At 41.3% G+C, this 17,334-nt stretch overlaps 1 protein-coding gene across 4 annotated transcripts in view; it reads right to left on the bottom strand.

Moving 5' to 3' along the window:
• The window catches only part of IQSEC1 (IQ motif and Sec7 domain 1), a 323,384-nt gene that overhangs the window by 143,978 nt on the left and 162,072 nt on the right, over positions 1 to 17,334 (bottom strand). For all 4 annotated transcript variants that reach the window (XM_021409295.1, XM_021409294.1, XM_021409292.1 and 1 more), the window contains one exon: positions 6,282 to 6,326. In XM_021409295.1, the coding sequence (XP_021264970.1) occupies positions 6,282 to 6,326 (45 nt within the window). The remainder of the gene's footprint in view (positions 1 to 6,281; positions 6,327 to 17,334) is intronic.

Consider the following 17,334-nt stretch of genomic DNA (forward strand, 5'->3'; position numbering starts at 1 on the left):
CCCGGCGCAGGCAGCTCTGCGGGGCGCGTTGCCGGGCAGCCCCGGCCCGCGGGGAGCGGGCACTTGGCGGCGTCTGCCGACGGCCGCGGCTTGTGCTTCGAATCTATTCTATGGATCTCCGGCCAGACGTGCTAAAAGCGGACTGCTTTTGTTCTGAGAAGACAGCAGTCCAAACGGATGTTCTATCTTTAATAAAAGATGTCAAGCCAGATCTCCCACTTTTCCATTGCCCTCAATCCCAGAGCGCAGGTTCTCTCCTTGCGAGGTGCCCGGGCAGAAGCTACCGCTGCGAGCAGGACTGAGTGACACGGGATGGTTTTAGAAGCAAAGCAAAGCACACGAGCATTGCTGGACGCTGACCAGGTCATATGCCTGCTGCACTGCCAGATTCACCCCTCCTGAAAGTACAGTCTGGGTGTTTGCACTTTGCTGAGGTTTGAAAGTCACCCATAGGAGCCAGCCACTGAGGGTATTGCTCGCTATCAGTAGAGGAGGGAAGGAATTCTACACAAATAGCAACAGAACCAAGACCAGAACCCAAGGAAACATCTGAAACAAAACCAAACCCCTCTTTTGTTGTGTTTTTTACCGTCTTAACACTGTTTAAAAAGAGGACAACCATACCACTGAGGCTTAGCCGGAGCCCCTTGCGAGTGCAGGCGCACTCAAGGCACACTGGCCCACGCAAGGTGGTAATTCAGGGCCCTTTGGGTCTGGCTTTCCTCATTGTCACCGCTTAGTGCCACAAGCACCTTGCAACACCCTAAAATGCAGTTGTGGGAGGTTGCCGGAAACAAAGTTGGAAGTTACCTGCTTCTTTGATTCTTTAGAGAATCTGCTGATTTTTATTTAGATGTATTTATGCTTAGGCAACAACAATCAAACGTTTTCATGTCACAATTTCTTGTACTTCCTAAGAAACACTATACAGTATGGGATGAGTGGTGGAATGAACTGATCACGAAGAAACACCTTGCATGAAAAGCAAAAAAGTGCATTTGATTTGGATCTTTAAAAGAAATTCCTTAAAAAAATTCCCTTAAGAACAGTCCACAGCTCCTGCCTGGTGCCTGCACTTGCTCCCTGTGGCTTCTTTCACACCAGCAGCACTGTTGAAGTGATTCCTAAGAAAACAATTGCTCGCTTTTAATAAGCCAGTCCCCTAACAATATGACACACTATGAGATTTCCAGCCTACTTTCTTCCTGCTCTCCAGTTCTCTGGGGCTTCAGTATCTTGGCAGTTTTCCAGAAAGTGATACCATCGAGCTAAATGTTACATTTTCATATCAAAATCTTCCATCCCAGTGTTCCATCCCTGATATCAGCCTCTGCTTTAAAGGGACAGTTTTGTTTGAAAGGGAACTGAGCGAAAGCCCTTTGGGATTCTGTGCCTGCTGGTGAGCGCCAGCCCTCCCCAGTCTCCCTGCTGCTGAGCTTTGGCTGAGATGGCACTTTCCCATTGTGGTGGTGTTTGATGGCAGGTACCGCTTGCAATGGACCAAGAAATTAACACGGAAACCTTTTCCTCTTTCAGAACAAATGGATGGCCAAAAAGGTTTACCTTCGAGACTTTCCCTAGCTGAACATTCTTCTGCCTGAATTTCTTGAGATTTCTCAAGAAACACCCCAAAGCAGCAAGGAAGGCCTTGCTCCACAACCAAAACCAGCCATTCTCGGGATCAAGGAAGAAGGGGAAAGCCATACAGAGAAAGTTAACCTCATGAGACATCGTCCAAAGATTTGATCCCGAAGCGAGACTTCTCAGAAAACACATCCTTTGACTATTCACATTGCAAAGCAATTTTTCTCCATCATACATTTTACTGGAAAAAAAAAATCTCTTTGTCACCTTAATTGCTTGCTCCTAAATACTGGACTTCTAGTGAGATAAAGCTACGTACCCATGAATTTTCTGACAGCAACCAGCACTGATTATACTGCACTGCATGCAGACAAAATGCTAATTAGGGCTTTTGCAAATGAAAAGCACCATGTTCTCAACACAGTCTTCATTTTCACTTGTCTTCCATAGGAAATCGACAAAGAAAATTAAGCTTCACCTCACGCTTACGCCACTATAAAACTAGTTCTTTCAGAAAGGCATTTACTGCAAGCCTTGACTTAGAATTCCCAGGCCTAATAGGGCAGTAATTTCTGGCTGAGCTGCAGCTTCGGCATGGTACCATAAGTGAGCAGCACGCTGAAAATGTTTGTAGTCATTTAGAGTTTTGCTAAGGAGAGGCAGCTCTGGCAGCAGTGCACTGAAGGCTCTGACAACTCTTTCAAAATCAGCCATTAAAATAAAAAAGGCAAGATAAAACATACAGCAAAAGTCCCAGATTTAGGGATGGCTGCCTTGGCAACCTGGGAGGCTGAAGTAAAACTGTCCGCTGATGAGGAAGTGTGTTGGATAAAATAAACCCACTATAAAGTCACTGCAGGAAAATCAGCTTGTCTAGCTACATAATCTTTAACTCTTGATAAAATACATTCAAATGCTGTACATCTTTACTTACTTTCACCCTTTATCATGATATGACAGGAAGAATACTGAAAATATTTTACTTGTGTGGAAAAATATTGTTTCTGCCTACTTACAGAGTACAGAAACAGTAAGCCTGCAGCAAGAGAGCTGTTTCCCTAAGTCCTTCCTGATGGGATACTTCCATAGCCACAGACAAGAACTTCAAGCCAATGATTCACAGGTTGCGGAGCTCAAGCATGTCATGAGAATAAGATCATGCAGTTCCCATACTAATTCCATGACATTCATTGTGCACACCGCATTAAGGAGCAAGGATTGTACGAAGTATAGATAACATCTATAGATTTTGTGCAACCGAACAGCCGCTGCAGTAGCTCCTGGTATGCTTGAAGGCCTCAGCTGATAGAATACAGCAGCACATACAGCCCCTGTATGCTGCAACCCTCTCTTGATAGTGGAAAACAAATACTGTCCATGTGCAAGTGAATGGGAAGATTTCCTAGGTTGCTCCTAAAAAAAGAAAAGTAAGGGAAGTTTTCATGTTAAAGGCTTGGCAAAACCAGACCTCTCCTTCAGGACCTTTGATGCATTTCTGGGTGCCACATCAGCAAGGATCCCTTCCTGACTGGGGAAAATGGAAAGGGAAACACAAACAGAGCTTTTGGGCTCTGCTGCACCATTGTAACACCCAGATGCGATGGGGATGCACTTCACTGAGATGTGCAGAGAATCAGGGAAGAAACAAGAGTTCCCCCTGCCTTCTCTTTACTCAAGAGGAAGCTTGGCTGCCTACATGTGATCTGATAACTTAGTTATTTCGCTTCAAAGTGATCTCAGATTTATACAGCTTCCCCACAAATTAATACTAATTGCCACTTGATATTATTCTTCATTCTTGGTTACTAATCCTTTTGAAATTGCCAAAGTCTCATGAGAATTGTAAGAAATTTGCTGCTCTGTTTCTGAATGTCTGCTCTTTAAACAGACCAACACTAGTTGGTCATTCTGTTACAGAAGATGATAGACAGGCCACAAAAATCTGAGCATCTGAAGTAGGTGTGATAATACTACAGAAGACTCTCATTGAGTCAGAAATCCAAATCTTTTCAGACAGCAGCTGAAAGCTGAGTGGACAACTCAAAACATCCTGAAAATGTACTGTATGCAGTATGAAAAGATTTGTGCAAAACATAGTACACATACATATAGCATGCCGGTTTGTACAGGTTTTTCTCTTCTTAATGGACATAAGCCCTTTTCCACATTAGCCTTTATTCTTCACAACACTGGACTCCTTTCTTATCTCCCAGCTGTACAACTTTCCAATTGACAGAATACAAGTGCAGCCTAAACAAATCCAGGGGAAATGAATAATCTGTTAGGTGGGGAATCCATGCACAAGTGAAATTTAACAAAATAAGATACCCAGGTTATAATGTTCCAGAGAAGCCAAGAACTAGAAGAGTGGTTTTAATTGGGCAAAACTTACCTTGCTGATGAAGACTGGAACTTGATAAGCATGATGCAAGAAAAATAGCCTAGAAAATACTATTTGCTTGATAGGACACTAGATGGTTTCATATTGGTACCTTCTGGTTCATAGGTCATTCAAAAGAAAATGTGCTCATTTTTGTTACATTCAGTTAAAAGAAGTCTTTAATTTTGCTTAAAAATAATTCCCTTGAATATTGTCTAATCACAGCTTCAGAACAGGCTTATTCTTACTTAACCTACTGAAGTCAGACTTTACACGCTTTTTCTTTTTTTTTTCACGCTGTTATTTTACTCTTGGAAAAGATCACTGTTTCAGTTGATGACATCTGGAAGGTTCTTTAATGTCTCCTCTATGATTGTTTTATTTGAAAGTTTTTAAACATCGTAAAATTTTTTCATTCATAGTTAAGAATTTTCACACTCTCCTTTGGTAACTACAAGATATTTCTTTCCTGTTCTCAAAATGTACAAGGACCTTTCAGATGCAAATACATTTACTGCCAAATTAATTTTTATAAAGACAGTTCTGTAAAACAACATGTATTCTCAAAATCATTTATTTGCATTAGCATAAGAAATGTCTGAACACAGAGGTGTTGTAGAAGTGCATGGGATAAAGAGGGAAGTCTCAAAACCTCTACTAACTTGCAGCTTTTTTCTTTTTTTTTTTTTTTTATAGAAGGTAGAATATAAGCTAGAATAATAAACTTTTGTTTGAAATATAAAGAAGTGCAATCAAGGATTCCATACCAGCCTGCATCACTCTGCTACAGGCTTAAGAAAAGAGTGCAACCCACTGAATGCATACTAATGAGACCAATGCCATCGAAATTAACGGTGTGCATGAAACTTTATGGTTTACGGGGCAGTGCAGCAAGGGCAGCGGCCGTATTGGTGGATACTATGTATCACAGCTTCATTTTTGGGAAAATGATGTAAAAAAGAAAATATTCACAGGTTTTTACAGTGCTTAGCAACTTAAAATGATTAAATCACTACATTTTCTAGATAAACATGTATTTTCAATCAAACTATAAAGCTATACACTTCCCCATCAAATTCAACTACTTCTTATGTCTCCCCAATTCTTCTTCATCTCCCTCAATGACATCCTCCCACAGAAAAAAAATAATTATAAGGAAAGGCATTGTAATAAAACCTGCTGCTGTCACAAAGTTTTGTCTAGCCCGGAGTAAAGATGGCAGCAATACTGTTCTCTGGGATAAGGTTCCCAGAACCAGGTAAGTCACAAACCAGCTATATGATGTTCTTGCTCAAGTAAGATTTCTGAAGGGCGGAGGGAAGGGGAAAGCTGACTGTTTCCTGCATCGTCCTGCCACACAAAGAAACAGTGTGCCATCAGACTGCGTGGGAACAACACTGCAGTCAAATCTGGATATCATCCAGTGTGACTACGCTGAGCTGAAGACAAAGATAATATTACCCATAGGGGCTTGTGTGCGTTTTTTAGGAAATGATAGTAAGGCATGCACTTCAGTTTCAGAATATCATACACTGGGAGATAAACGATAGAGAGAAGGCCCATACATTTGCATTAGGGGAAACAAAGCAGTTCCCAATAATTTTTTGTCCAAGCAAACTTAAAACCACACAATGTGAAAAAGTTCGCATCCTTGAAAACAAACACCTTGGAAAGGGAGGCATCTACCCAACAACTGTCGATTTGAGAGAAAAGCACTTTGCCCCAAATTAACCAAAGGAAGCTCATGAGTGATCCACTCTTTAATGTGCAGCTATGACAATAAAACATGCAAGGTGCCCATTTGATATGCAATGTTAACAATAATAGCATTTTTTTCTTAGCTGAGTGATCAAAGTAAAATTCCAGTCACTGTGATGACTCATGTGGCAGTAATCTCTTACCTCTTACACGTGATGAATGTATGAAAATGTTAAGCAATGAAAAAACAAGGAACATTTAAACAAAATGAGTGCTGTTATTGAACTACCAAGGATGGTCAGATCTTCTTAGCATAACATAGGTTTATAAAAAATCTGAGAGAGATGGTTTGCCCATGTGCACGCACAAGCACACCCTCCCTGTCCTTCGTGGTCCTCTAAGAGCAAAACCACAGTGTTTAAACCAGAACTGAATTTTAAGTTGAAAACCCTGGAAGAAAGAGTGATCCCCGCTTCAAAACAGAAGAACTTGAATGCTTAGTCAATGCCTTTACTGGTTACACACTGTAAGATAAAGTTCTGTGTTGCATAGCTGATGTAGGTTGTAGTACACTGCTATTATTTTAAAGCTAAAATTAACAGTTGCGTTACTACAGTACCTGAGCGGATCGGTGGAGACGCTGCTTCCCGTTTCCAGTGAGGTCCTGAGATGACAGCAAAAGAATAAAATTATAAAGTATTAAAAGCAATTTAAAAAATTGTCTATAAAACTCAACCACTTAATAACTTTATGTTATCTTCATTTTTACAGCCATTTTATAGTACCTAGTGTGACATTAAATATAGTTGCAAGAAAAACCAACAACAACAACAAACAAACATACAAAAAACCCAGCAGATATTTCCGACTCACTAGAGAAAGGGGAATTAAAGAAGCGTCTTTAGGCAAAAAGTGATTGAATGTGACTGACAAAATTTGGCTACTGACCAAGTTGTACTGCATGCACCATTACAGTAAACATTTCCAGAACCTGTCTTCTGTTTTAATCTTGCACTGTGTGCACTAGCAATAAAATCTCAGCTCAATCCACCTGTGTCAGCACAGCAGAACCTTGCAATAAACCAACATAAGCAAGTAGTACAGACTTCCTTACGAAATGCCAAAAAGCTTTACTCTGTTGAAATCTTCAGGCCATGCAAACATCCTTGGAGCTGTGAGGCCGTTCCACAGCAGACACACCTGCGTGACGTTTGCTGGAACCTGTCCCAGAGCACATGCTGCCCTTCAGCACATTGAGAAGTTGATCCTTGATTTAGGTATGCGATTTCAAGATCCAAAAAGTGTCCTCACCCCAAGGCCTACTGGCTAAGAGTAACCACAGAACAGGACGGCGCGCAACCAAATCACAATCACAGAACAGAGCTGTGCAGCTTACAGTACGTGCTCATGGCCACTTTGCTTTCATCCACAGCACATCTGCTAAGCAAAAATAACAGTGGCACAGAACAGGGAGCTGGGTGAAGCCCTGCTGTGAGACTCTTGTTTGATTTTGTTCTTGTATTCTGCTCTCCTGGTGACCTCTCTCACACCAGGCAACAGATTTCTTGTGTGCATTTACTAACAGAACGGTCAGCCTTCAAATCCTTGGGCTTCTTGTTCTCTCCCCAGAAAGGCAACTACAGTTGCTGCAATAATTCCCAAAGAATTATTGGGAGAAAAAAGAAAACAGCATTTCCACAGGCTATAAGAAGATATTAGCCAAAGCCTCACAATGAACTCTCCACCATCATGTTAGGTACCATTTTAAACTGTTGTTGTTACTTATCCATTTACATCCCTTACTCAAACTGCCATAGGTCAACTTCTCTTACAGTCATGGATGTGTAAGGTTATGGACATTCCTACAATTAGCATTACATTTGCATTCATTGTATTTACAGAGGTCATTTGTAAATCAATTGCAAACCTTCACTTTTGATACCAAGATTATGAGTATGGTTACACAAACAAGAGGGCTGTGTGAGAGGAGGCAGCCGTGGGCACAGCCTGCACAAGAATCAGCTGCACAGGAATGGAAACGAGCCACGTTGCCCAAAAAACTGCAGCACCGGCATAGATTTAAAATAGACGCGAGGAGCTTTTCCCACCCTGTAATTTGTTTGCTCTCAGAGTTCAGGATCTGTGAATAGCAGTGCACTTTGAGGGGTGGTTTACATGTGCCAGCTTTGTGGCTCATTGTTTGTTTAACAATTGGAAAGGGTGAACCTAATTTCCTTATAATCAAGTTTACTGCTTAACAATCTGCTGTCCAAGTGCCAGCCTGCTCACCGGATGGACTTGCTGCCTCGCTATTAGCACAGATTCAGAAATCTTCTCTGAACAGTTCTGGCCCTTGTTACTATAAATAAATGCTGACGAGACTCTGTGCGCGGCGACAATGCACCGTGCATAACGAAGAGATGGTAATGACACAAGGCCTCGCTGATTAGCCGCCACCCAGAGCAGCCTTGATTGTGCCAAGTGACACTGAGCATGTCGTGACCTCGGGGACTCCTCGCACAATCACAAGGAGCAGGATTACAGCTTCATTAGAAATACCTTGTTTTCCATCTGGAGAAGGCCCCCTGTGGGAAGGCTCCCCAACAAATGCGTGCTTCAGTGTCAGGAGATGCAGATCTTTCTGAACACACAGAAGAGAGCTCTGTTTCCACAGTAAAAATGCCCATCTTGAGGCCGTCCCCAAACATGGCGAATAGGGCCTGTATTTACTGAGAGAGTTTTCCAGAAATTCCCCTGCTGCTGCCAGCAGTGTTGTGCTGTGCCGTTAGTGTTTATGCACCTGGTAACTGCAGTTAAGAAGCCCCAATACATAACGCCACAGATCTAATCAATTTGGCAGCTGGCAACAGAGCCATGATAGCTGCCAACACGCTCACGCCCAGCAGATCCAACGGGTGCTGGGCAGTGCCAGGGCTGCTCAGGGTTCCGGGCAGAGCACTGCCCAGCCTGGTAAGGGCTCTGTGCTAGAGAACTTCCGTCCACATACAGTTCACTTCTTCAGCCAGATTCCAAGCAGCTCGATGGGGAAAGGCTTATGGCTGGCTTCCTGATGTGAAGATTAGATATAAGAGTAACATCAAACGCAGGAAAGGCTACTTAAACTGGACAGAAGTCACTGGATGGGAAGAACCAAATAGATCACCGTTGCAGAGCAAGAAAGAAACCAAGAATTAAGCTGAGGTGAGCTGCACTCCCAGGCAAAGCTGCAGCAGAACCCTTAACCTGGTCACCTGCACCAGCAGTCCAGGTCGCCTTTGTGGGAAGTCTCAGGAGCAGGCTGACAACACGTGGAACAAAGCTTCACAGCCAAGAAAAAAAGCCAGCAGAGATGGGAAAAATTAGGTGTACAACCTACTGAGACATCTGGATTTTGGGGTACATAAAACCAGTTAATTCTCCACACATCTACAGAATACTCTTAGTGCAATCACACAACTGCTCCTCTTCTTTCTTTATACCTAAAATCACGTTTAAGCCTTTGGTTTCTTTCTGAATACTGTACCAAGATGGAAAATTAATTTAAAACATAAAAGAAACCTGAAACCTGAACACAGTACCACTATGCTACAGCAAACTAAACAGCTCATTTACACAAAGCAGTTTCAGGATTGCTTGCTTCAAGAAAATCTATCAGAGAAAAAAATCTATTTTGGGTTACTTTAAAATAAGGAGGGTTATGGTTGGTTTTGTTTTGGTATTTTTTTTTAATTAACTGGATATGAACAAAATATTGCAGAGTTATAAAGAAAAAAACCAGGCAAACCTAACAATCCTATTTGTTCATCCATACTGGAATGAACTGAAAAATTCAGTACATGTGTCCTTCAGGAAAAAAAAATCCATATTCTAAAGATAAAGCTATTAAAACATACTGTAAAATCGTACTATACTTGTCTGTATTTGCCCAAAGAAGTGGCTGAAAATTGAACTAAGAGACTTAGACCACTACCAAACAGAAGAAAACCTACTGCAGAGCAATCCAGCATGATCAGGGAGCTGTGAGCAGCCCTGTAAGCGGTTTTGTGTTTGTTTCCATGGAGTTTGCAAGGCTTTTCTGGGTAGGGAGCAGAGGAAATCTGCACCAATGCCACTGATGAGTCAGTTGAATGACATCTTCATACAAGCCCTTGACATTTTAGAGAAAAGGCAGAGGAATCTTTGCATGAACTGGAACTAAAGCTAGCACAGAGGGCTACAATTCAGTCGGATTATTTGGAGCCAACACGGTCAGCATGAAACTTGAAAAATGGGTGTAAACTGCTGGTAGCAACCACCTCTTTCAAGGCCGAGTTATATGAAATACAGATATGTATGGCTCCTGAATTAAAGATGCAAGATCTAAGCAAATACAACTACCACAAAATAACCACTTCTGCAGTGTATTTTGAAGGAGTAAACAAATATTCCCAAGGAATCATCGGTCTAAAATTCAGACAATTGCTGTCCTACCCAATAGAATTTAGGTTTCCAAAGACACAAATATTAAATACAATTCTGAGAATTCCACCCTGAAGCAAAAAACAAGGCCATGGGCTATTACACCTGTTATTAGCACTGCATATACGTGTTGACTGTTAACGTTGTGTAGTGAGCAAACCTGAACATAAAAGATGCCTAGCATCTATTTAGAAGATCATGTTCTAAAACGCTTTACCAAGTTTAATGAAAGCACAAAATTATTTTCTCTATACCTTGAGCCATTACAAGTTCTGTGCATGGTTTTTGTGTATGCATGTGTGTGTGGGGGTGGGGGGGAGGTCTTTTCATTTTCTTTTTGTTCTTGTGATCAAAGAGACTGTTGATTCCTGATAGGTAGAGTCACAGTTAGTGAATATTACCTGTGAAACTGCATAGCGTGGGTTTCCTGACACCATATAGATATAGAGAAGGTAGAAAATGAATACCTCAAAGAATCAATAGTCTGAAGTCCTGCTTTCTTCAGTTCTGATAATAAACAAGGAGTGTTATTGATCTAAGATACAATATTAGAAAGACTTTAAACTATTCTGTGCCTCAGTGTGGAACAGTGACAACGTAAATCATTACGATATTTATAAGAAAGATGTCAATGTGAACTCAGCAAGCACCAGTGTAATAGAACCACACAGTAAATGCTCTTGCTGAGACTAGATAAAGCAGAATATAGGAGCTGCAGTCATCCGGCACCATGTCTGTGCTATGAGCCTTCTGCAGAGTATTTGTTAAATGACCTTGACTGAGCACAAAGTTATATGGAGGCTCTTACCAAGCTGAGTGGATCGCATTGTGCCAGTCTCCATGCCGTGACAGCTCGGTATGGCTGCCTCCCTTCCCGAGGTCCCGTGGGCAATCTCCAGCCCTTCAGGTTCAATTCTAAGCTCAGGTAGGCACAATCCATTTCCATCACTGCGGATGGCTGCAACCACTTTGGACTCAGTTAACCAGAGAATAAATGAGATCGTGCTACTACCTATCTTAACGGTGTCAGAGACTACAAATAACTACATATAGTGATTAGGCATAGCGTAAACAGTCAGAAAAATTACCAATTTGAGAAAAGCCAAGATGTTCCAGCATGAAGATATACAATAATGACAGATTAAATAGCTGTAGTTGAAAAATCCACAGCTTGATCCCAAGTAAAAATTGCTTAAATATGTCATCTTTTGGCTAAAAAGTGAAATTAATTTGGAGCGTCCTAGTACGTACAAAGATATGCTGACAGTAAATGTTAACTCTGGATGGTGTGTGGGGGAAAAGATAGTTCTGAGCTCTATCAAATCCCCAGTGCTAGAAACAGCACGGTATTGCCTCTTTCCAACGCTGAGAAAAGGAATGCAGAACAATATATTAAAAATTTAAGACATTGCTATATATTGCTCAATGAATAACTGCTGCTTGTCACAGTTTCTTTGTACAAACTAGCAGCACACAGAAGAAAGGCCAACCTTTTCATTGCAGCCTAATGATGTGATATTCCACATACAAAGAATGACCAAATTGTTTGTATTCCCTAATGCAACTTCATTACATAGAAATATTTACCCCTTCTTGAAGACATTCGTGATGAACAGTTTGTATCCCAGTACTCCCCTTAGTAGGTACAGCCAAAGCATCTACACGCAGCAGGCCAGAAGAAGGTAACCAAAGGAACATTCTTGGCCAGAACATGCTTCTACAGAAATGGAACTGAGATGTCCAGCCATTACATTAGTCATCAAACAACCTTCTGCCAGAAGCATCCCTTCATATTCTGTTTTTTTATTGTTTTTAAATTATTTTTAATCAATTCAGTCTAAATATTTGTTTTTTTCTTCTTATCCCTACTGACGTCTGTAAAAACACATGCATTAGGAAGGGTAATGCATGGTACATTAATTAAGCTCCACCTCACACCGTAGCTGCTCTGGATTGTATGCATTTCATCGGGATCACATTGTGTTCAGTTTTCTTCACTGAAACTGATGACGTTGTATGAACTTGCCCAGAGTCATTTCTCTGAGCACTGCCAGGACTCCTGGCTATCTAGCATGCCAGCTGGCCTGCTTTAGCTGCAAGTTAGCCACCAGCACCTCATGACATGCACTGGAGGGTATCACACATCTCTCTGTGATGTCGCTCAACAGTGCACAGCCGGCTGCATCACCCTGCCTCTGCTCAGTGACTCACAATATCGTGAAGTTACTTAACATAGAGCTTAACAAAAAAGTACCAAAGTAACATTTGTGATCATTTTAGCTTCCCTTCTCTAACTTCTGCTCAGCACATCACCTTGGCTTCCCACTCATTAGCGGAGCCTGGCGTTGCCCAGGGGTCTGCCAAACCACCATTCCCCCAAACCTCAGAACTGCCCCAAGCTAAAGGGATCAGTGGCTTGCAGTTCAGTGTTTGCTTTTCTTACACAGCCAAACAGCCCTGAAAGAACAAGCTGTGGGAAACTCTACATTAAATATAATGGATCAGAAACTAATGATAGCAGGTTCCTCCCAGAAATTAGGAGGAATCTGGTGGAAATACAGCTAGAAGCTCTGGCATCATGTCTGTCCTGGATGGAGTGTCATTTGTCAGCCATACAGCTGCGTCCCATGCTAGTGCAATGCAGGAGCTGAAGGCAGAGCAGCACGCTCAGCTCGCTCCCATACGTCACCTCAGCAGAGCACTGCCAGACAGCAGGCACCGGACCAGCTACTCTTACCCACTGCTTCCAGCCACCCACCGGAAGGCACAACATCCCAGGACACCTGTAATGCTTCTGGTAGCTGCATTGGAATTGGATTCACTAAACCTGTCTTGTGGTAGCATGTCTACACCACAGATCTGAAAGTAGAACTACCGAACTCCAGAGGCTTCAGTCTAATTGTGTGGTAAATAGGACAGAACTAGCCATCACTCCATTGACATGAGTCATCAGGATAAAAACTTACACAAGTAGAAAGATTTAATTGACCCATATTTTCTTTCGTATGATACAATATTTTTTTCTGACATAAAAACTGGTATCAATCACCCATGAAAAAGCATCATTCAGAAGGGCTAGGAATGTTAAGTAATACCACTGAAATTCTTGCTTCTCATTTTCATGTTCTCTTACATTAAGATTTGGGTATTTTAGTGAACCATTTAGGCCCCAAAGTACTTACATATATGTTTAATGCTGCTCTCAGAAATAGAAAGTTTTCCTCCCCGGGGGCATGAATGGCTTAGCAGGCTCCTGAGTGCAGTTCGGCTGGGCCTCGAGGTTATGCACAGCACCCAGTTGGCAAGCACGTATTTCCTGGCCTCAGGCAGCAGCTCACCACCTCAGCTCTCTAACAGTTAAAGCTGGATTACAAGGCTAAGCAGGCAACAGATTATTAAAGAACTGACTGATAAAAGTGTTTTTTTTTTTTCTCCTATCTCTTCTGGACACCGCATGGCAAAGTGACCAAAACACTGGCCACAGAGAAAGATGCAAATCAGAGAAACCAAAGCTCTAGGAAACCTTTGAACGCGCTTTTCTACTTGACATACTGGAGACCTAACTACTTTGGGCTGCGTGCAAGCTATGCACGTGAGCTTTCTTTCAGTTTTCCTCCTTCAGAACATGTCCCTCCCTTCGCATGACAGGCTTCTGTCATGATTTAGAGAGTCTTCAGCACAGAAACATACTTAAACATTCATCTTCATATGTATTCCAAACCAAAATATAATTGTGGCATCTCAAATAGAGTTTAAATCTTTAAGAAAAAAACAGTGTCTAGAAAACAAAATCCTTCCAAGATGAGCATAAAAGCCATGAGGAAATAGATTAAGAAGCTCAGCTAGTTTTATTAATTTGAGAAGACTGTGAAGGTAAAATTGATTTTCTATACAGAAGAAAAAAATTATAATAAATAAAACTCACTCTATACTTACAGACAAAATTGAGGCCCACATTCCTACAGCAACCTGCAAGCCTAAGAATGGGGTGACTTGGGGAGGCTTCCTTTTCAAGAAATGCTTTAGTTTTGTAGTAATTCATTGCACGGTGAAAGACAGTATTAAAAAATAATAATTTTGAAAAACTCCATCAGCTAGACTTGCTCCTCCAACAGCATATGAAAGTTAGTGGCCCTCATACTTAAGTCTTTTCACCTGTCTTGCCATACAGTTTGAGTTCACTGATGCCTTGCACTTAGGCAGTCCACCTGTGATGACTTTGAGTAGGTCTTCCAAAGGAGCTGCAAAAATTCCCTAGCTTTTTATCCTGAAAAATGAGACCACCCTCTAGACAATAAATGGCCAAGAAATTATAATCCAATGGGCATCTAATCAGCACTTTTATTCAAGCTGATATCTTGCCAGAGGAATTGCTTTCATATTAAAATATCACAGGGATGTGGTTTGGGGTTTGTTAGAAGTACATTCCACCATTTAAATCACATTTATTCCCAGAGTTACATGAGGATCAGATGTTTATTAATAAGCTTTACTACCATTTGCAGCTCAAATTTGGAGCCATAAAAACAAAACTGACTGACATATGCAACATGGGAATAGAGGTTTTCCAAAGAAGGAAGAGATAGTGCATTGCTGATAGCAAAAGCCAATTGGGCATAGTTCGATCTGAAGGCATTAAAGTTTCTAGATCTGTGTTTAATCTACTGGGAGGTAAAGGTTCAGGATGCTAATGTAATCCGAGAACCAAAGCGTTTGAAAGCATTTTGTTCAACACTATGATGGAACAAACTTACTGTCCATTAAGAGTTCTCATTTGAGCTGCTCTGGTCAGGAGCAGCTAACTTACCGCTTCCATTTGTGCATCATGCAGGAACTACAAAAGTCTAAATTCTACGAGAATTTAGAATTCTACAAGGCATTTGAGATCATTAAATTGAAAATAGCAGAAAAAGGCTGTAAAAGAAAACTAAAACAGTCATGTAATTTAAAACAATGTATATTACCATGTTTCCCTTTGCAAGCTATATTGTTACTACTACCCTTCTAAAACAACTAGCCAGATCTCTGCACAAGTGATACAGTGAAATTAAAAAAAAAAAAAAATGAACAGGACATTGAATCAGCAAGAGTACATTATATGCTGAGAACACAGACTTTTCACTTCATCCATTAAAATATGCAGACCAATTCTACCGGGTGTATTTTCACATATACTTAGGACATTTATGATTACAGACAGTTACAAGTATAAGAGATCTTTTAGCGTGGAGCAGTAAAACAGCTACATCACAGGAGTGAAGCAGTGACTTCTTCACTCCACGTTTCATATTGGTTTATAGAGTAAGAATTTGTTTTTCCACCTCACATCAGCAGATTTTAATTCCCTGGTTCAGAATGAGTGCTCCGTGAGAAGCTTGCAGCTCAAGTATTTCCTGTGCACTACCATATGCTGCAGGCACCTCCCTGTTGTTTGCATACTGCACCTGCTTACATGCATACGGAAAAACAAAAGGCCCAAAGAAGAGCCTTCTTCCCTTGCACAGATCTGCAGGCAGCACGAGCCACGGCCTGCACTGCCCGGAGCTAATTCATCACGCACCACGACAAAGCTATGCACTCCTGTGCAGAAACATCAACTACAACTTAAGAATTCATATGACTTTCAATGTACTTTGATACATTCACTTGCAATCAATGATTACTTTTACGCACATCAGTGATGTTTTTCTTAGATTACCCAGCATTTGACATGGAGCAGCAGATTATGAAAGGATGCCGTGTATCGGTGCGCAGGACCCTTTTGTTTCCCCAGAAATGGAACTGAATTACACTAGCTGTTAGATGGATTCAGGGACCTACAGTCAATGCGGTTTCCCTACCACTCAGTAAAGCTGCATCTATTATATATTTTTTATCATTTCTGAAAAAGAAAATTGCCATAGAAATCCATATGGGCAGAGTCAATGACTTAAATTGCAGCGCAGTACTTTATCAGTCTGCCAGAGGTTAGAATACTTCTTTTAAATACAGAAAATAACCTTTTTATCACTGCAAATACAGAAACATTTTAGTAATCTTGCTGCTGTTGGCTACAAACCTACTGAATTGAAAAATCGAGTTAGATTGTTTTAAAAGCATAAAGCGTTTCTGGAAGAAAAAGCTTACAAATGTAAGTGAAATAACATGAAAGCAGCAAACTCCTGCAGAACCTGAAAACAAGCGCAGCTGGGGCTACATCATCAGCACGTCTGTGGCAAAGCAACAAGAGAGGTTAGCAGTGTGACTGCTGGAACCAGGAAGGGGAACTTACACAGCAGTCTAGCCCACAGAAAGGAAACAAGGTTTTTCAGCTAACTGGCAGTTTACATGTAACAAGTACTCAGAGTGAATTTACAGAGGCACATCGACATTTAAGCATGGCTAAGAAATGGAGAGGCCTTCTCTGACAGTACCAGCTGGCACTGAACCCGGCAGGCTCTGCAGCCCTGGTACTGCGGAGCCGAGGTAGGGATTCTGCACAGGGCAACGTGTCCCTTTGTAGGGGCTGATGGGCAGTGGTTGGGAACCCCAACCTGAGGAAGTTATGCAAGTACCAGAGCATGAAAGTACCAAATTTTATATTTTACAAACCATAGTTTATACAAATTCTATGAAACCTTGTACATAAATTAAATTTGTTCTAAGAATAATTTTCACTACCATAAATTTCATAAGACGAGACAGATCAAACCAGAAAGAGGTGACTACTTGTTCTGCACAAAGTCAGAGTTCTAAAGAGATTGTCACATTCAGTCTATGTTCCAAATGGTATTTACAGTAGGTCTGTTCAAGATGCCTTTGTACCACCCGTGGGAACTAGAACAGCTTCAGTGTAAACCAAGAAATCAGACCATGCAATGCCAGATGCATCTGAGAGGGCCAAAGGTTCTGCTAGCCAGGTGGATGCAGCTGTGTATGTTCTGGAGCACAGTCACACTTGGGATGTTGCTATGTATATGCAGGTATATATACATATATAACTGCTATACATATATACATATGATACTGTGAGACTGTTTTGAAGAAGCCCTCAAAACACAAAAACCATAGAAAAAAAGTCAAAGTACCTAAAAAGAAAGCTTTAAATGAATCTTTCCCATTCATTTTCATATGATTTATCCAGAGAGTATTAGACCATTTACCTTTTCCGCACCATAAAATCAGATGAAACAAATGATTGGTGGAAACACTCACATTAGGCATTTACACATGCA

The sequence above is a fragment of the Numida meleagris genome, chromosome 11, assembly GCF_002078875.1.
Source record: "Numida meleagris isolate 19003 breed g44 Domestic line chromosome 11, NumMel1.0, whole genome shotgun sequence".
NCBI classification, from domain to species: domain Eukaryota; kingdom Metazoa; phylum Chordata; class Aves; order Galliformes; family Numididae; genus Numida; species Numida meleagris.